The following is a 21,396-nucleotide window of genomic DNA, read 5'->3' as shown; positions in this document are numbered from 1 at the left end:
ATTTCATAAACTAGAAACTGAAGCAGAATATTATAAAGTTTACCGTAATTTTATTGTAACTTAATATCAAAATTACATAAAATATAAAATTAAGCTGAAAACTGATGAATTTTGTTTCTTTAGATAGTCTTTACGAATCTCAAAAGCCTTGAAGTTTGCTGAAAATAGAAAAAATTTGTAAAACTAAACATTTTGGAAACCTGTTATTGTACATTTCTTAATAATTAGTTGTTCATTAATTTTAAAATAAGTCAGTACATGTACATTGTTCCAAATACAAAAGGGTACACTTAAAAAGTCAGTCTCACACCCCATTTCTGCTCTCCAAAAGCAACTGCATATCCTTATATAGTCTAATTAAAAAAGAAAAAAAAAAAACCTCTAATCATATATAAGCATGTGTATATATGGGTTTATACTTTAAAAACACATATACCAGCGGTACAATAATTATGCATACTATTCTACACTTTCCTTTTTTCAATTAGTAGTAAATATATTTATAATTTATTCAACTAATTCCTTTATGGCTTTGAAATTTAAATAAGAAAAGTTCTGAATAAGTATACACATATAGATATACATTTAAACTGTTTCTTATTTTTTGATATTGTAGCAATTACAATAAAAACAACTATACCTACTTTATACATCAGCCCAAGCATACCTGTAGGATAAATTCCTAGAAATGGAATTGCTGGTATATGCATTTTAGGTCTTAATAAATCTTGTCAAATTGGCCTCAGTAAAGGTTTTTACCACTTTTCATTCTGACCAACTATGTACGAAAATGTGTATTTCCCCACTATCTCACCAATATTGTGTTTTCAAATAAAAACTACTTGAAATTACATGTTGAAACAGGGTTAACTTTAACTATTTTGACTACATTTCTGTGATTAACTCCACAATGTGATTTCATAAATACTCTAACAAAAAGTTTCAAGTCAAGTGCTATGCTAGACTCTATGCTAAAACTATTGAGGACAGGCATACAAGTGACTTCTAATACAGTATACTAGGAACTGTAATAGAAGTCTGTATATGCAGGCCCGGCCTGTGGCTCACTCGGGAGAATGTGGTGCTGATAACACCGAGGCCACAGGTTCAGATCCCTATCCTGGGATAGCCGGTTAGCTCATTTGGGAGAGCGTGGTGCTGACAACACCAAATCAAGGGTTAAGATCCCCTTACCGGTCATCTTTAAAAAAAAAAAAAAGTTTGTATATGCATAGAGTGCACAGAACACAAAACAGCTCTGCATGGCATTTGGGGAACATTATAAGAAATGTAGCTGAAGTATCAAATGCTATCATAATAATCAGTTGGGCTGGCCAGTTAGCTCAGCTGGTTAGAGCATGGTGTTATAACACCAAGGTCAAGGGTTCAGATCCCCATATCAGCCAGCCACAAAAAAAAAAAAAAATCGGCTAATTTCCTATTGTGGTTTATTATATCCCAACTCTTTTTTTGTGTGAGGTCGGGGGACAGCTGGCTGGTACAGAGATCGAACCCTGGACCTTTGTGTTATCAGGACCATGCTCTAACAAACTGAGCTAACTAGCCAGCCTCAACTCATTTTTAAAAAGAATAAAAAGTGGTTTGCAGAGACAGATGTAATAAAAAGATAAAAGTATGAAATTGAGGAAATTCAGGTAAGGGGGAAATACAAATCAGAAAAGATGAAGCCATAGCTAAGATTATCACCCAACATTTACGCTAGTTAAGTCACGTACTGCTATAGAGGTGGGCTGCAAATTTGGCTGAGCTTCCTAACAGTTAAAACAAAGTCAGTCAGTCTATTAGATTAACAGTCTTCCTAAGATAAAAACAGTTGCTTGAGACAGACAAATTTCTCTTGTACTGAAATCTGTTGAAAGTTCCCTTTCATAGTAGACCAAATTTTGGGTTTTTTGTTTTTCTTCTTCAAGTTTTATATGTCTGTAAGTTTTATATCAAATCTCAGTTCAGTAAAAGTCAATCAAAATGTGGACAGGACAGTATGCTCCAGGCTGACAGCTCTCAGAGCTGACTTAGTCCTGGGGTCACAAATGAAATGCCCTCAGAGGTATCCAGGTGTAGACAACAGAGTGGTAAGGCTGAAGAGCGAGTGTCCTTACCTAAGGCATTCCAATTTTTTTTTTATCATTCCAAGTCAAACATGTGAGGCTTATGGAACTAGAGACTAGAATATCTGCAACTTTTATGAGAGTGTCTGTTTGCCAATATTCCAAGAACTAACCAGTGCCTGGAATACAGTAAGAATCAAATGTCAAATGAGTGAATCAAAGAACAAAATTTAGAATATCTCGCAGAATGAATGAACTTCACTCCTCCGTAAGTACTGAACAGCAAGAATATATGCATAAATTTTTTTTCAAGAAATTTAAGAAACTGTTGGGCTGGCTGGTTAGCTCAGTTGGTAAGAATGAGGTGTTATAACACTAAGGTCAAGGGTTCAGATCTCCATAACTGTCAGCCGCCAAAAAAAAAAAAAAAAAGAAATAGAAACTTAATCATAGTTTCAGGGCTGGCAGCGAAAGTATTTTTCCTTTTCAATTTTATACTTTTAAGCATTGTTTGAAATTTTTGTTACATACTTGTATTTGTTTTTATTTAAATAAATGTTAATTACAAAAAAAAAAGTTGGGCTGTGTGTTCAATATTATATTCTCTGACAACAACCTGGAGTGTATTACTTGGTCACTTGTTCTTAATCAGAAGTGGGAGCTTTTTCAAAGTATAGTTACCTGAGAAATCGTGTTAGTATGCCCAAATCCAAGGGAAACAGTTTTTAAAATGCATATTCGTGGGCTATACAACTAGAGAGCTATTTGATGAGTCTGGGGAGAGATCCTAGACCTTAACATTTTTAACAAGGACCCCAGAAGAATCTAAGGCAATATAGGTCACCCTGTGAAAACCACTACCCACCAGGTGATTATTCTTTCTTTCCTAAGATCTCCCTGCAACCCCAACCCCTCACCATCACCACACTCAAACCCAGCTCCTCATTACTACTTTGCTGCTAATTTAAGGCAGATTACCTAGGCTTTTAGAATCAACCATGTGGAGGACAGGCAGGGCTGACCTCTCAGAAAAAGAGCATCATCAGGAGTCAGCCTGTAACTAGCCCATCTCCACAGCTGGTCTGAGATTTCCCTCAGAAAACAGTTCTTAACCAATTTCAACACAAACATACCATCAAGAACATACAATTTTGTGTCATATAACATGACCACAATTAGTTCAGCCTAGAACATTTCCAATGGGTCACTACAGCATTTTTTAAAATCTCAGGACAACTACAGAACATGTGATTTTTAGCAATCAAACCCCAAGAGAAATCCCCTTGCTGTTTCTGTGGGCACACTTACCTATCTTCTACTGTCTTATTAGAAGGATAAAAAACTTTGAATGAAAATCCACTTCTTGGAAAAGAGCCCTTTTGGAAAGAAAAATGCCTATAAGTGAATACTCACCTTTTATAAAATAATCCATATTTTTAAAATCAAATTACAAGATATGACTATTACTATAAAATAATACAGATTTTTACATAATCTATAGAGAGATGTTACTATAAAATACCCACTTGAAGCAAAAGTCTTTCAAGTTGGCTAGACAGTCTTATGCTAACAGATGTGACTGGAAACACTCAGGAGTGGTTCTACTTAGTATAAGAAATAGTACTGTGTAATGCTAAATATGCATATGAGACACTCAAATGTCATGTTCAAGAAATCTTTCCTGCCCCTCTCCCCAATTAAAATTAGATTTTAAATGTAAAGAAATGCATCTAATCATGGCAAATAATGACAATATAAGATTAACTACGTTCTTACGGGGTTTATGCAGAGGCATTCGGTATTGGTCACAGTGAAAGGATCATATTTGTCTGCAATGACAAGTAGATCTGGCACAGGATATACTCGCAAAGCATAGTCATATGCCCAGTACACTGGGCACACATAAAGAGGTAGAGGAGTCAGATGCCCTTGGGACAAGATAGTCTTTACAAACTACAAAAGAACACAAAACAAAGCAAACTTCAGTTCATTTGTAAAAGTGAAAATAGCTAAACAGTTTCAAACTAAATATTAATTACCAAGAGGACCTAGGAAATTTGAGAAACAATTAGGAAAGCTTTGAATCACAGAGCTTTGGGAAACACTGGTAAAATGAAATAAATTATCTTATATTTTAGGGGAAAAAATCTATGAGATTTCATTTAATAGCATGTACCATAAAAGCAACTCCCCATACTGGCCATCCTCCAAAAAAAAAAAATAAAAGTTACTCCCCCATAGCCATATTGGATCAACTGTACTTAAAGCTGTACAATAAACTCATTATTTATAATAAACACATTCAGTTCATCTAAAAATTGCATATTAAAACCAAAATTTGATTGTAGCCTACATAAATTTTAAATGTTATAAAATGAATAATAAAAATGTTCTGTAGGATCTACTTCCATACTTCTCAAATGGGGGTATATGTAACCAGGGATTGACAACTGCATGTCAGGGAATCTTGAAGCTACAGATAAACACTGCACATCCTCCTGATGTCAACATACCATATAAAATATATTTTGAAGTACAATTTAAAAGAGTTTTTCTGGTTAGCTCAGTTGGTTAGAACACAGTGTTGTAAGACAAAAGTCAAGGGTTTGGATACCGGTACCAGCCAGCTGCCAAAAAAAATTTTTAAATGAGAGTTTTAAAGGCAAAACAGGAAGCTTCAAAGACATTTCCTGCTTGTTCTGGGCTTTCCTCTGCCAATTACAGGACACTTGAATAGAAAGCTGAGAAATACTGACTTAGTAACAAAAATTAGCCCACAAAAGTATGTTCAAATTATTTTGAACCGTGAATAAACATCATAACACAAGGGCAAATTATTAAGTAGCTGAACAAAATTTTATATATTGCAACATGTAAGATAGTTTAATAAAGGGCCGGCCCGGTGGCGCACTGCTACAGTGTGCCGCTTGGGAGCGCGGTGGCGCTCCCACCGAGGGTTCGGATCCCACATACAGACCGGCCGCTCACTGGCTGAGCGAGGTGCGGGCGCGACACCGAGGGTTGCGATCCCGTTGCCGGTCCTGGTCCGGTACGGTACGGGCGCGACACTGAGGGTTGCGATCCCGTTGCCGGTCACGAAAAAAGACAAAAAGTAAAAAAAAAAAAAAAAAAAAAGATAGTTTAATAAAGAAGACTCTTAACTTACATGATTAGGAATATCCAAATTGCTACTAGGAAAACGAACACAATTTCTGCACATTTTATTCACTAAGTCTTCACGAAAGACAGTTATTTCTTGTGTACAATACTGGATTCTGAAATGAAAACAGTAGTTGAGTTTGACTACCTCAGAACAAAATGAGGTGATTTTAAAGACAGAATGTCTTATAATACAAAGCCATCCCCACTTCCTACTTTCACCACAGCAAGAAATCTAACCAAAGTCAAAAAAAAAAAAAAAAAAAAAAAAAAAAAAAAAAGATAGTTTAATAAAGAAGACTCTTAACTTACATGATTAGGAATATCCAAATTGCTACTAGGAAAACGAACACAATTTCTGCACATTTTATTCACTAAGTCTTCACGAAAGACAGTTATTTCTTGTGTACAATACTGGATTCTGAAATGAAAACAGTAGTTGAGTTTGACTACCTCAGAACAAAATGAGGTGATTTTAAAGACAGAATGTCTTATAATACAAAGCCATCCCCACTTCCTACTTTCACCACAGCAAGAAATCTAACCAAAGTCTGTCTATTCATCCATTCATTTGACAGTTATTTAATGAACTCTCAATACATGCCCAGTGCTATTCTCAAGATGAGCGAACAGACCAAAAAGATCCCGGCCCTCATGCAATTTACATTCTAATGGTGGAGGGAGGGCAGAAAAAATAAACAATAAACATGATAATTAGGTAGGATGTTGGAAGATGATTAAATGTAGGGAAAAAGACAGGCTAAGAGGGATTATATATGGGGAGAAAGGGTCTAGAAGATTAGAGTATTAAATAGGATGATCAGAACAGGCATGGCTCATAATGAAGTGTGATCTGAGCCCAGGCTTGATGGGGATGAGGCACTTATTGAAGCAGCTACCCACAGGAAGAGCACTGCAGGCAGAGGGAACAAGTATAGCAGCACAGGCCCTAAGACTGGAGCATGCCTGGCATGCTTCAAGAACAGAAGGGAGGCTGGTGTGGCTGGAATAAGAGGGGAGGAGAGGAAATAATGTAACGGGGTCAGATCATGCAGGGCTTTGAGTATCATTGCAAGGATATGGGCAGTACTGAATGGCATGAGGGGCGCCATCTTTCAGGATCAAAAGTCGGGGGGACATGATATGCCTTAGTTACTCTGACACGGTGTTAAGAATAGACTATGGAGTAGAAGCTAGAGATCGATTAGGAAGCTATTACAGTAAACCAGGCCAGAGAAGATGGTAGAGGGTTGTAGAGGTGGAGGTTAGAGAGAGGTAGCCAGATTCTGGATATATTTTGAAGTCAATAGGACTTCCTGAAAAACTGCATGTGAGAGAAACCCCGGAGTATTATGCTCAGCAACTGGAAGGATAAAGGTGCCATGAACTAAGATGGGGAAAGCTACAGAACAGGCTGGGGAACAGGGTGGGGATAGGGGAGGGAGATCAGCAGTTTACTTTTTAAGTTGTCTATTAGATGCCCAAGGGGAGATGATGAGTAGGCAACTGGATACATGAGTCTGGAGTTTGGGAGAAAGGTCTGAGCTGGAGATATAAATGGGGGAGTTGTCAATACCTAAATGATATTTAAAGCTGTGGGACTGGATAAATTCACTGAAAAAATCAATGTAGGCTGAACAAAAAGCAGAACCAAGGACTGACTCTCAGGGTATTCCCATACTAAGAGCCTATAATTACAGTGAGCAGCATAAACAATAAATATATATTCTTTACATTCTTCCGCTGTAACTTTTCTTAAAGGATGTGTAATGAGAATATCTATTTTTAAAACTCCATCCATTATTCAAGCTTCTAAATTCATTATTAGTGAATTATTTAAATATAGTTAAAATATTTTCACTTTTTAAAAACCTAAAACAAAAAAAAAATTATTTTTATATTCATTCCATAACAGTCAAAATTTAGAGACATATTTTAATAAGTTAAATTTTAAATGAAAGGGAAAAACATGTAACACAAAATACTAGTATTTACCTGCAAGGATTAGTAGTAAAGACTGAAAATGGTACCCTTTGTCTGAATTCGTTAGTGATGCTTTCAGCAAATGGTGGCCTATAAAAACAATTTATGTGATATAGTATATATTTTTAATTTCATGAAATTTTCTTTACTGTTGCGAAAACCTGATAAAACTTACCTTGGTAAGATGGAACCAAATCCAGGATCCTCTGGACCAGGTACAAACACAAAACGACTACTGTAGCAAAATTCAACATAATTCATTTAAAAATATATTGTAACACTGTCCAGTAGCTTAAAAACAAGTTATTACCTTTAATTGAATCATGAATTTTTTCAATTTTAAATTTCATGCATTTTAATAAATGAACTACTAAAAGTGTCCAGATCGATACTGTCTGGTAGTGTGATGAAAGAATGTTCTATATCAGCACTGTCCAATTACTGAGTGCTTAACCTGTGACTAGTAGTATGGCTGATGGACTGAATTTTAAATTTAACTTTAATAAATGAACTTTAAATTTAAAGAGACACGTGTGGCTAGGGACTATCATATTGAAGAGTGAAGCTCTTTACCAAGAAATTAAAAATATGTTTGAAATTATCACTCTTCCTTTTAATAGTTTTCACTGTAAATCTCTAGTACAATGTAACATACATTTTCACAATGTAAGAATAATTTTATCTCAGCTCTTTTCTCAATTTTCTCTTTCTTTCATTAGTTTCTTAATAATCACTAATATAAAACTTAGGACTCATTTTTGTTTTTAATTGTTTGAATAAAAAAATATAGCAGTAGAGACCATTACCTTTGGTGAATATTTGGGTATTCACATATTATGTCTGCCAAAGTTTTTAGAGAATCTAAAATTTTAAAGGAATATTTAATTTATAAATAATGCACATAAATCAAATTATATTTGATTAGATACAACCTTTTGAATACAATTAAAATATCATAGATAATTTCTTATTAATTTAATTTATATAAATATAGAAATGCTTCTTATTAAAAAGACCCTCAATACCTTTCAAAGCTTGAACTTGATTTTTTCCATATGGTGCAGATGAAAAATTACCACACAGAATAAAGCAGGTTGGTGGTGCTGGTGAATAACCTAAACAATAAAAGAATAAATGAATATAACTTTTATAGTCTAGAAATCAAATAAAAAACCCTTTAACCATGAGTGTTTAATAATAAAAATTTAGTATTATAATAATTTGTTTTAATACTTTATTATTAAGATAATAGTAATACTAGTACTCACTTACTGAGCACTTATGTGCCAGGGCCTATCTTGGCCTAATTAATCCTCAGAACATTCATATAAGCTGTGACTTAGTAAGGTTAAATAACCTGCCAAGGTATTAGGCTGACACTTAAACCCAGTTCTGTCAGACTCCAAAGCCCAAGTTCTTATCCATTCTTTTATACCATACTTAGGAATAATTCTTATTTATCATGAATACACACACAGAGAGTTATTTTTCAAATGTAATAATGTAACTCTTTAAAATGAAATCTAATTTGAAATGTCTCATTACTAAATCAATGTTTCTTTAAAAAATAGAATATTTGGGCTGGCTGGTTAGCTCAGTTGGTTAGAGCACGCTGCTGATAACACCAAGGTCCAGGGTTTGATCCCTGTAATGGCCAGTCACCAAAAAATAAATAAATAGAATACTTGAAAAGACACATTTTTAAAAAGAATTTAGTTTTAAGACATGAACCCTCATAGAAGTTTTAAAAAAAGAATAGAAAAAAATTAACACCTACCAGAAAACATTGTGTGAAGTTTTTCCAATACTTCTACCTGGTCCAACCAAACATCAGATATAAACACAAACATGGCATCTTTATTCTCATCTTCTAGTTGTTTTAGTTTTGCAGAAGACTTCACAGATGTATTAGAAGGCCCTCCAAAAAAATTAATATTTCCATAGTATGCCCTAGGTAATTATAACAGTATTATATTAATATCCTTTCTTCGGTTGGAAATATTTTTCTAATAATTTTACAAATTTATCTTCTTTGTATCGAATGAAGTTATTTTCCAGTGTAAATAGATGAAAATGTACTATTTGTAGAACTTAAAAAATAAACAAGTTTATTTAAACATTCTAAAATGAGAACAATACAGAAGTAGTAAATAAAATATTTAAGTAATTGGCTATATCTGTGTCTCTTAAAACTGACTAAAGCAAATATTGAAATAAATCATAATTTCCTATGTAGTTGAAAATAGGAGAAATGAGTACTCGATTTGAACAATATCTAATAGAAGCCTCAAAATATGTGTAAAACATTTGCCCAAGCAATTCCACTTCTAGAAAGTTTAATCCTAAGGAATTAAGGATACATAGAAAAATTAACCTACATCCAAGAATTGTGAAAAACTGGAAAGAACCTGAAAGCTCTCCAAGAAAGGGTCAATAGGGAAGTGGGGTGATCTACACACTCCCAGCCTCCACCACCCTCACTCACTCTATACTGGCTGACATCTTGCAGTTCCCAGCTTAAATGTTACTACCCCAGAGAAGCCTCCCCTGAGGATCCACAAAGTTAGATTTTCCCATTATACACTCTTGCAGGACCCTGCATTTCTCCTTGTAGAACTTATCAAATTTGTAATCAGCTAATTATTTGGGTGACTGTTTAATGTCCATCTCCCTTACCTAGTAGCTATATAGGATGTGCGAAAAATATATTTGCTGAATGTTACAAATCATTCAATAAAACAATATAGGCATTTCACAGTAACAGAAAATGTTTACTGCATATTATTAAATGAAAAAATAGGTTACGAAGCAATGTACGGTATGCCTCCACTTATAGTTCCAAAAAAGGGGAATAGATATAGACCTCTATATTCATGAATAAAAGAAACCCTCCAGATAACATGAATCTTGTTATATAGCTGACTTGTTATTAGTGATAGTTATGCTCTATAAAGTCACCATGAACACTGAATAGCAAATACTGAACCACTGCCCCTTGGAAAAATACATACATATATACATATCTCAGATAGATTATAATCTTAAATCCTAAGAACAATTCATCCTGGTAGATTCTATTTTCTTTCTAACAACAAGAAAAGGAGGTTCAGAAGTGTTAAGTGACTCACCTGAGGCTGCCCCACTAATAAGTGCCAGAGCTAAGATTCATACCCCTTCCCCTCAACTGGCCCCAGTGTTGGAGCTTCATGCACTACCCTGCACTGCCCCTTACCATCTCTGTCCTCTGGTCATCTCTTAATGAGGCTGAAACAAGAGGGCAGTGTTGCCTTGTTTGACCTCAGCTGGGAACATGCATGCCCAGGGACTCAAATTTTTTGCTGTTCTGCATGTCCATGAATGCCAGCTAGACCATCCTGAGTACTGATTTTAGGGTTACAAATAAATTTTAGCTAGAATCCCTGAATATTGAGGAAATATATAAATAATATATATAAAGTAATAGATACATATATAATATAAATGTTTTTCTCTGTTTGGTAGAATCATAGGTGAGTCTCCTTTTCTTTTTTGTGCAGTATAATGGCTGGAATTGGAAAGCTTGGGATCAAAACACATCTCTGCTACTAACAAGTGTGTGACTTTGGACAAGTTATTCAACCTTTCTTAACCCAACTCTCTTCAAATGCAAAGTGGTTAGACTCATACCTATATACACAGTACTGGAAGGAATAAAAGAGATAATGTACGGAAAGCCTTTAGGGCACAGGGTTTAGTACATTGTGAACACTCAGACATGGTAGCCGTTATTGTTATTGTTCCCACCAACTGGATGTGGTATTTTCAAAGATATGATATTACAGTTACAATCTTGCAGTTATTAGAGGAATGCAGTAAGTAGATATAACCGTATGATAATTTCAATTAAGTATAAACTCAAACAAACTAGAGCATCACAGAAAGAAACACCTATAAGCTATATCTTGAAAAACTAAAGCTCAGAAAAGCCTTGCTAACATCTTCCATCCTTCATTCATGGAATATAAGGTACAAAGATGGAAGCAACAGAAAGACCTAATGATACCTAAGCTGTCAAACTTGAAAAAAAATATTTCAGGAATTCTAGGAACTCTAACACTTTGGGCTAAGGAAACACAAGTCACATGCCCTATACCAGTCAGTGAAAGACTTAGCAAGATACCAGTGAAGCCTCAGCAAGTGTGTATCCTAAAAAAATTATATGCATTAACTATGCAATGGTGGGAAGGGCATTAAGTCAGTATAAATCCATTTAGGATGGGACCATGGTATAGGCCTATTTGTACTTATTTGTATCCCTAAAACAGTAGTTTACACATAAAACGTACACAGTAAAATACTATTGTTGAATCCATTGACTACCACCAGATTACAGCCCGCTGAATTTTATATCTTGAAGGCATTTTAAGAGAAAAGTAATTTTGGGCCGGCCCGGTGGCGCACTGGAGAGTGCGCCACTTGGGAGCGCGGCGGCACTCCCGCTGAGGGTTCGGATCCCATGTGGTGACCGGTTCCTGCTCACTGGCTAAGCGTGGTGCGGGCGCAACACCGAGGGTTGCGATCCCGTTGCCGGTCCCCGGGACGGGCACAACACCAAGGGTTGCGATCCTGTTACCGGTCAGTAAAAAAAAAAAAAGACTAAAAAAAAAAGGAAAAAAAAAAAAGAGAAAAGTAATTTATAATCCTAAAAGGAATAAAATGAATATTTTATTTTAGTATACTTTCTGACACCTCATATCAGTCCTTTTGTGTACTGAGCACACACTAAACAGTTGAATTTAGAGAAAATGAATAATTTAAATGGAAAACTATTTGAAACATTATAGTAATGATCTCCTGGCTAAAGTGAAACAAATGGTAATACTCATGGCCTTGATGACAACTCTCATTCTAAAGTAGTAATTTTGAAGCTTCTATGAAACAAAAACACCAAGACAACAACACTTTTGCTCTAAACATATTCCAAAGAAAACCTAACATATTGTGAAAAGCCACAAACTAGCACCATAAGCACTCACTGAATGGTGAGCTAGTTTGATTAGGGCTTGTGTTCTCCTGAGCATGATCCCTTTCCCTGGATTACTTCAACAGGAAGAGGAGGGGCACTGCAAAGGCTGCCCAGCCAATGATGACCAGCCAGAAAATGTTGCCTCTGCACCCTGAATTTACAGGCATATGAGTACTAACACCTCAACCCTCACTCTTATTGAATTCATCACCATCAATGTAGAATCTCAAGATTAGAAGGCAACTACTTTAATTCCTCCAGAGGTAGAAAACTCAAATGCTTACAGGTTCCAGGAAAGTAACATCGAAGCAGTGTACAAGCCCTGACCAAGGTGTAATAGAGTTTTTGCCAGGTGAGAAGTCAGGTGCTGTATTGCCAGATCTGATTGTCCAAGAGAACTCAGAAATCTAGACTTTTATGAGAAATCCCCTAATTTTTATACATTGGAAATTAATTCAAAATGTTTTTTAACACCTCAAAGTGGGGAGAAAAAAGAAAAGGTCTATAGACTACATTCAACCCACCAGTCACTATCAATACCTTTTACACCACCATTCAGCCTCTTCTCAAATACCTCGAGTGACAGGAAACTCAGTTCCTCACAGAAAAGGCCCTTTGGAATAGCTCTAAAATGACACTTTTGCTTATATGAAGGAGCTATAATCTGCCTCTTATAATTTTCATTTATTAGTAGAATATAAAAATATGAACCTTATATTAACATGGGAATTATATTCTTTATTTTTTTTATTATTGGGTATTATATTCTTCTAAGTGTTTTCCTATCTCTCTTACCTCACTTGAACTTATCATCAACCCTACTGATAAGTAAGACAAGTAGATTAGAAATCTTTCCCAGTTAAAGCTGAAGTACAAAGTTGGTATTGCAATAAATCTAGGGCCAATCTGCTAGTTTTCACATTACCTATAAAACCCAGTCTTCTAACTCTTATTTGCCATTGCTCTTCCCACTTTGACACAAAGCCTGAGACTTTATAATAACTGAGATATGTATGATATACTATCTTACTTTCACTACTGCCAGTATTACAAAATTCCTGTAGAGTTTAAATCAAGCATTTTAATACCTAGTAGTACTAGATGGCTCAGTGGGTGGAAATCCAAAGGCGTTGACATGAAACACTTGATCTTCAAACCAACCTGAAAATAAATAAGTAACAAATCACTTTCATTTGTCCAATTCTCCTTGTTTGAAAGGACAAAACTATGTTAAACAAAGCAATAATGCTAGGCTATAGTCTTATGCCCTACAATCTAACTATAGAAGTTGCCAATCTCACTGAGCCACATACCAACTTCAGATCCACAGTCTAAATTCTAATTTCACTTTTCAATTTCATAATACATATTGCAGTGCAGACAGATAGGTATATAAATTAGGAAAAATTTCATTTTATGGCCCTATATAAAATCTAAAAGTTTTTTCAACTTTGAGACATAATTCACATACTATATAATTCACCCTTTAAAAGCGTACAATTCAGTGGGTTTTTAGTATATTGACAAGTAGTGCAGTCATCACCACTACCTAACTTCAGAACATTTTCATCACCCCAAAAAGGTTTCTATTAGCCTATGAGCAATCAAGAGTTATTTTATGTTATCAAAAATATGCTCTCATAATCAATGTTCTCCCAAATTATATCACGTTAACAAATTTTACCTAATGTAGAAACGGTTTGACTGTAGAACAATGAGGAGGACAGGAAAAAAGTATACTGACTTACCTTCTGCTAAGACAAAGCATGCCTCTGTATATAAACCACTGTGGAACTGGTACACAGTAGTTGAGGAAAATAATTCTATTTTTATGCTTGAGGCAATGATAAAGTCAACATACATTGTGAGCTCAATGGGACTTTTAAATAATAAATTCAAAGACTTTACATTTGAAACTGTAAAGAGACCATAGCTTAGACCATATCATAAAAAAATTTAGGTTTAAATGTCCCCATGTTTAATTCTAAGATGTAATCTGGCAATACTGACAGTTTAGATTATTTGTAGCATGTTATAAACTTCCTCAGCAATTTGTCTGGATTCTCCAAATAAGGGGAAATTAAAGTTGTTTTGTCCCTGTTTAGGATTATATCTCTGTATTCCTACACCACCATACGGAAGTTACACTGGGAACCCAAACAGATAAACATAAGAATGATATAGAATCAATTCCACAATTCATGCAACGTAGATTTAAAAATATAAAGGAAAAAAAAAAAAATTGGGACTGGCCAGTTAGCTCAGAGCATGGTGTTATAACACCAAGGTCAAGGGTTCAGTCCCCAGACCAGCCAGCTGCCAAAAACAAATAAATTTTAAAAATTTTTAAATAAAATAAAATAATAAAGAAAAGTGAAGGATATAGCTTTACTGAGATCCAGTTGTACCGTTCCAGTAGGATCTTCCAGAAAAAATTTACCCTAAAAAAAAAAAGAAATATATCCATGTTTATGTAAAAATGAATGCTATGACAAAATAATTAAAACACAAGTTTGACAACAGACTACAGTAGAAGGAACAGTGGATTTTTAAAAAACCAGCTATTTCTAGTCCAGGATTTTCTATTTACTTGACTCAGACTCCTCACAAGTACCCTAGGAAATGACTGCTATAGATCAAGAGATGGCAAAAGGGACATTAGCTGGCTGCCATAAGGAAGGTCTCTACTCGCCAGATGCCTTCGTCTAACAGAGTCAACAGTGTACAGGAAAGCAGGATGTGGTCTGCACCTTGCTTGTTCAGAAACCCAGTACTCTCAGTTCAACCACAAGGTCACTGGGGCCCAATTTCAGGCTACGCAAACTTGGCTCCTAGACGAGACATCCTTCCTTAGGTCTATTCAGGAAACCAAACAGACCAAAAGGTTACTTGAGTGACTGAGGTGAGAGTCTTCAATGACAAATAAGTTTCTGTACCCTCTATAGAAATGATCTATATAACTGACATTTCATCAGTCTGAGGCTAAAATAAAAGTTTGATGCTTATTAAGTTAAACTTACCTCTTTTAACTGGGTTATCATTCCAAGAACAATCACATCTCCAATTTTGGTTGTACTACCCAGCAAGGTTTCTACTGTTTTAAGCTAAAATAAAACAAAATAAATTCTTACAGATTGAACATATATTCTTTTAAGAAACTAACCTTTTTATAAATAAGTAAATTTTGAGTATATATTTCAGTAAATATAACTACTTTACAGTAGAAAATAAAATAAAACTTAGAAAGTTTAATTTTATCATACAAAAAGCTAAAATATCAAATGTATGATGACCTGGAATAATTACGCCTACAGAAACACCATATCGACTCAGGCCCTACCAATGACTGAAGCCTCATACCATATCATTCTGAATAATGATAAGTACGCTTATTTTTCAAATATATAAAAGAATATCAATTTTATTTATTTTATATGATCAGTACCTCTCAAAAATTAATGAGCTACTTAAAATGGCATATTCTAATTTTATTTAGTATTTGAAAGGCTGCCATTATGAGGATACATCAGAAAGTTCTTTGGCTGCTGCCATCGAACATTAATTTGAACATTACCTAGAATGATTGTTTTAGATTTTTCAGATTGCTTATCACAATGAATTCTGATCTAACATGTTAGAGAATTTAATAAACATTGGAAGAGGCGGGGCCTCTTCAAAACCCATACGGAGCCTCATGGAAATGGTGAGACCTAGACAGGAGATAAAGACTATCCCCCAGCAGGGTTCTGTGTGCTGGACAGGAAGCACAAAGCCACAGATGGACTGACAGCAACCAGGCATGTTGCTGGAATAAAAGTGATTATGTCAGGTAATCGCTTTCCAAAGCATAAAAGTACAACAATGGAAGAAGTACACACTTACTTTTTATCAACAGAAAACATTCTCCCTTTCTCCTCTATTCCTCAGATCCTAACAACCGTGGGGCCAGCCTGTGTTCTTTCATTCATTCTATAAATGTTGTTTTCTTAGAACTTAAGTAAGGTTCTCACTCCAACTGATTTAGCACATTTTAGTTGAACAACCGTGTGGTGGTCACTAGAGGAATGAGTTGGGAAAGGACCAGTATTTTTGAGTATGAGTGAGAACAAGAAGGGCTAATGTTGAAAAGTTGTAGCATCCAGCAAATGAACTAGGAGGACTAGGGATCTGTCTTGGAGGCCAGACAGTATTTGGGGGCTACCACTGTATCGGGGCCTGCCTCAAAGAAGGAAGTAAGTTTCTATTAGAGATTTGTAGGACTTAGGACACTAGGCACAGACTTCATCAACAGTGGGTATGCAACCAGGCTAGTTAGCTAGTTAATCAGTTACCAGTAGTTTATTTTCATTTAAAATTCAATGAATTAGAATTAAGCAATAAATATTAAACTTTTATACTTACAACCCCTGAATAACTAGTGTAATATTCTAACCTGGAATTTGCTTCCACTTTCATCAGGATGAGAACCTATTACTGGAGGAGTAAATAACTCATGTCTGTGAGTCCTCTATAAAAAAGAAAGATTCACATGAATTACTGAAACAGACATTTCAAAGATTCACTGAAACAGTACCCTGATGAAACACTGTCCTCAAACTAATGTCACTATTACCTATTCTCAAAAAATTTGAAAACCCATAAAATTTAACAACATACAAGTATCTAGTAATTTTTAAAATAAAAAAATTATTGAAAAAAATTTTTAAAAAGGTCTATTGTGTGCCTGGCAAGCAGTGTGCTCTGGGCTGAGGATACGAAGACAACAAATCAAATGTCACCCTCAGGGCACCGGGGCTAGTGAGAGAGATGTCAACAGACCACTGTACAACAAACTACTATGAGAGCAGACTGTGCCCTGGGCCAAAGGGGCCATAAAATGATAACTAATTCTTGGCTAGTAAGAAACTAAAGGAGGCTGAGACAAAACAGTTCAGGCAGAGGAAGGGTTGTGTCAAAAGAAAGAATTATAAGAGTAAAGGAGTATTTGAGAAGCTATGGGATTTTACTACTCTTGGACCATGGGGTGCCCAAGGCGGAATGTCAGAAAAGGCAAGAGATTAGTAAGAGCATCTATTTGGGGAACCATCCCTCCCCCATGTGGTTTAGGTAGGGCTTCCTCCCCCTCTACCTCTTATACAGACAGGCAATCACGGCCTAGAAAATGAAAATACTGGGCCGGCCCGGTGGCGCACTGGATAGTGCGCTGCTTGGGAAGTGCGGCGGCGCTCCCGCCCGAGGGTTCGGATCCCACAGACGGACCGGTTCCCGCTCACTGGCTGAGCGAGGCGCGGGAGCAACACTGAGGGTTGCAATCCCGTTGCCGGTCCCCGGTCCAGTACGGGGTCAACACTGAGGGTTGCGATCCGTAGCCGGACACGGAAAAAGCTAAAATAAAAAAAAGACAAAAAAGACGAAAATGAAAATACTGGGCCGGCCCGGTGGCGCACTGGATAGTGCGGTGCTTGGGAAGGGCGGCGGCGCTCCCGCCCGAGGGTTCGGATCCCACAGACGGACCGGTTCCCGCTCACTGGCTGAGCGAGGCGCGGGAGCAACACTGAGGGTTGCAATCCCGTTGCCGGTCCCCGGTCCAGTACGGGGTCAACACTGAGGGTTGCGATCCGTTGCCGGACACGGAAAAAGCCAAAATAAAAAAAAGACAAAAAAGACGAAAATGAAAATACTCCAACATTTTGGCCAGTGATTGGTTCAAAGATGAGCAAGTGCCTCAAGCTAGACCAATAAAAAACATATTTAATACTTTTCTTATGACTATTAGGAAAGAGAAACTCTCCAAAAGTTGATAAGGATACTAGTGGCCATCTTTGTCTCCCCACAGGGAGAATCAATTTGAAAGTAAACAAAATTCTTTTAAAAGAGCTGGGACATGGAAAAAGGCAGATGCCTTATAACATTGCTTGAGCACCTGGATCCGGCCATGTGTGAAACTGGTGGACCTCTAGACTTCTCGGTAATACAAGCCACATCAATATGTATATTCCTTTTTCAGTTTTAGTCAGTTTTAGTTTCTGTAACCTCGAACTAAAAGCCCTGACAAAATAGGCTTTGTATGCCAAGCCCAGAAGTTTATCTAATAGATAATGGAAAACAAATATTGTGAAGTAGGATAATGATAAAATCAGATTCATTTTCAGGAAGATAATTGCAATGAAAGTATGAATGGACTGAAATTCAACAATTTCACAAATTAGAAAAATGAGGCTCAGAAGAGCTAAGTGACACACCCAAAATAATACAGCAGACTTGAAACATATTTTTAAAAAAGAAAAAAAAAGAAATGTGGTATTTACTGAGCATCTTCTCTGTAAAAAGTGGCAAATCTGGCAGAGAAAATAAACAAGGAGCCTGAAAGAGAGGTAAGCACCCCAAATGCAAGGCAGGCCCAATTTTAGTAAGAGACATAGAAGACTTACTCCTCAGTGGGTTTAAAGCACACAGAGATTGTATCCAACTGGAGATCAAGTGGGGCTTCAGAAACAAGGAGGAATTTGAGAAGGGCCTTCTGGAATTAGGGGGGTTTCAACAGTGGAGATACAGGGAAGAACAGACAAACATATAAGCAAAGTCACAGAAGAAATGGAAGAAACAGAAACAATAATTCTATATTTCAGTTCTGGCTCCAGCACAGAGTATGATCAGAGGAAAAGTAGAGATCAGACCAAAAACGTGTAATAGAAGATTTCAAATATTAAGGATAACTTGTATTTAATTCAATAGCTGTAAACTTCCTTGAAAGACTTCTGTGCAAAACCATGACATGGTCAGAGCTACACTTCAGGAAGATTAATCTGGCAACATCATGTAGGTGACAGAAGCAGGAGAGAGCAGGCACCCTCAGTGCTCATTCTCTTCTGCCTTTTTTCAGTACTTCCTACTGCAGACCATCCTCCCTTGAAACCTTCTTGTGCTTCTGCCTTATAACACCATCCTAGCCTGGCCCCCAAATTCTATCCTCTTCCCTTTTCTATCTCCTCTCTTTCTCTCAGGGTCTCATCCTTACAGTTCCATTTTTTACTCTGTGCAGATGCCCCCTAAATCTCTTTCTCTCTGCCCAGATCCCTCTCCTTAGCTCCCCAGATGTACATTTCACCTGATATCCTCTTGCCAAAGATAACTCAAATGCTTAAAATAGAACCTGCCATCATCTTATGCAAATGTTCTCTTTTTCCTGTTTGTTAACATACTATCATTATTCTATTGTACTCTCTCAGATTGAAAGCCTTAATCATCTTTGATTCTTCACTCTCTCCCTTCTCCTTCACATCCAGTCAGTCACCAAGAACTACAGTTTCCACTGCTCCAGTGATGTTCCTTCTTTCTATTCCACTTGCCACTTCCTTTATCCAGGCTATCATTTATGCCAGGACTAATACCACAGGCTCCTCTTAAGTCTTTGCTCACACTCTAATTCATCCCAAAATCTGCTAGTAGAGGAAGCATTCAACAAACCCAGCTGTGATTAAGTTTCTCTGGTATTCCAAGACTCCTTATACCAGAACAGAGTCCCAACTTCCAAGAGTAGCATCCAAGGTGGTCCCATGATTTGGCTGCCACTTACCTTTCCAAACTTATTCCATGCTACTCCTGATTGCTCATCATTTCCTGCAGAGTCCATTTCTTCCTTCTGCTGTGCCTTTGTTCACACCTTTCCTTTTCATTTCCACAAGATCCAAGCAATCAAGACCCATGTCAAATGCCATTGTTACCTTGAAGCCTTCCCTGATATTTCCATCAAATGCATTCTGCATGTATCTTTTATAGCACATATAAAATTCTACTTTATATTTGTGCCAATGTCTTTAACTTCACAGATTGTAAGCTGCTTGAAGGTAGTATAGTATAATAGGTTGGGCTACCAAGTCAGACAGAGTGGATTAAAATCTTGTGTCTACTTATTACATATGATCTTTGAGTAAGTTACTAAACATCGCTAGACCTCAGTTTCCTCATTTATAAAATGGGGATAATAATAGCATTTCTATATATATTGGTGTTGTGAGGATTAAATGAGGTAAATAATGTATGTGAAGTGCTAAACAGTGTCTAGTATATCAAAATCATGTATTAAACATTAGCTACTATCGGTATCGTCATCATTATCGTTAAGGAGAAAAAATCTTTTTCATCTCTGTATCCCCTGTATGGTCTCAGTCACAAGGAGCCCAAGAGTAGTCAGTTGAACGACCAACCTTGGACTACAAAATTCCATTTTTTAAATATCCCTGAGATTTCCCTAAGCTGAAATAGTCTCTTTTTTCCCCTAGTTTACCTGATGTTCCCCTCCCCACCCCACCCCCAAGTTACCTGGTGCAAAATGGTATATCGTTCACGAAACAGCTCTGCTTTATCTCTTGCCATTCCAAATAAATTTGGTGCAGGGTGACTGGTCATTAACAGACTAGGAAAAAGAAATACCCATTTTGACTATCACAACACACAAAGGTGGGCCAAAAGTGAAACATGAGACTACATACCTTCTGAAACAAATACACATTTGAAATTAACTTAAAATCAATAGATGGTTACTTACGGGAGAAATTTTTTTCTTTCTGAATTGTACACAAAGCGTGGAATATCAAATGCTCCTATGATATTGAAAATATGTTCTCTGAAAAACATCCCACAAAAACACAGACCTGATTTACTAAAACATAAGTATTCCAGGTGAACACAATAACTTACCTTATAATCCTATGTCATACACAATATACATCTCATATTATCTCAAACGATATATACAATTTCTCAATTTCAAAAATAATATGCGTGTAAAATTTTTAGCTTGTGCATTTTCCTTTCAAGAAACAAGAAGCATTGCCAATACACTCAAGAAAAAATATTAATCAAGTTAACTTCTAATTTAAGAATGGCATGTGTTGAAAAAGAACACTTATATATAAAAAGTCACATCTTAAAAAAAAATCTCTCCCGGGCTGGCCCGGTGGCGCACTGCTACAGTGCGCTGCTTGGGAAGTGTGGCGGCGCTCCCGCCGAGGGTTCGGATCCCACATACAGACCGGCCGCTCACTGGCTGAGCGAGGTGTGGGAGCAGCACCGAGGGTTGCGATCCCGTTGCCGGTCCCGGTCAAGTACGGGCGCGACACTGAGGGTTGCGATCCGTTGCCGGTCACGAAAAAAGACAAAAAGGAAAAAAAAAAAAAA

The 21,396-nt window shown here is 36.5% G+C and overlaps 1 protein-coding gene across 1 annotated transcript in view; it reads right to left on the bottom strand.

Annotated features, from left to right (window-relative positions):
• Positions 1–33: 33 nt before the first annotated feature.
• Positions 34–21,396, bottom strand: part of POLE2 (polymerase (DNA directed), epsilon 2, accessory subunit) — a 29,582-nt gene continuing 8,219 nt past the window's right edge. Inside the window, exons 5-20 of the mRNA XM_008567194.1 lie at positions 20,765–20,842; positions 20,539–20,632; positions 16,649–16,723; positions 15,237–15,320; positions 14,601–14,657; positions 13,965–14,013; positions 13,305–13,377; positions 8,989–9,161; positions 8,237–8,326; positions 8,018–8,072; positions 7,387–7,446; positions 7,224–7,301; positions 5,541–5,649; positions 3,846–4,022; positions 3,378–3,445; positions 34–158 (exon numbers count right to left, since the gene is read on the bottom strand). Coding sequence (XP_008565416.1) covers positions 140–158; positions 3,378–3,445; positions 3,846–4,022; positions 5,541–5,649; positions 7,224–7,301; positions 7,387–7,446; positions 8,018–8,072; positions 8,237–8,326; positions 8,989–9,161; positions 13,305–13,377; positions 13,965–14,013; positions 14,601–14,657; positions 15,237–15,320; positions 16,649–16,723; positions 20,539–20,632; positions 20,765–20,842 — 1,339 coding nt within the window. The 3' untranslated portion in view covers positions 34–139. The remainder of the gene's footprint in view (positions 159–3,377; positions 3,446–3,845; positions 4,023–5,540; positions 5,650–7,223; positions 7,302–7,386; positions 7,447–8,017; positions 8,073–8,236; positions 8,327–8,988; positions 9,162–13,304; positions 13,378–13,964; positions 14,014–14,600; positions 14,658–15,236; positions 15,321–16,648; positions 16,724–20,538; positions 20,633–20,764; positions 20,843–21,396) is intronic.

This window comes from Galeopterus variegatus, unplaced genomic scaffold (assembly GCF_000696425.1).
Source record: "Galeopterus variegatus unplaced genomic scaffold, G_variegatus-3.0.2 Scaffold302, whole genome shotgun sequence".
Lineage (NCBI taxonomy): Eukaryota > Metazoa > Chordata > Mammalia > Dermoptera > Cynocephalidae > Galeopterus > Galeopterus variegatus.
Note: the sequence above shows the minus strand (reverse complement) of the source record. Positions and strands in the feature narration are given on the sequence as shown.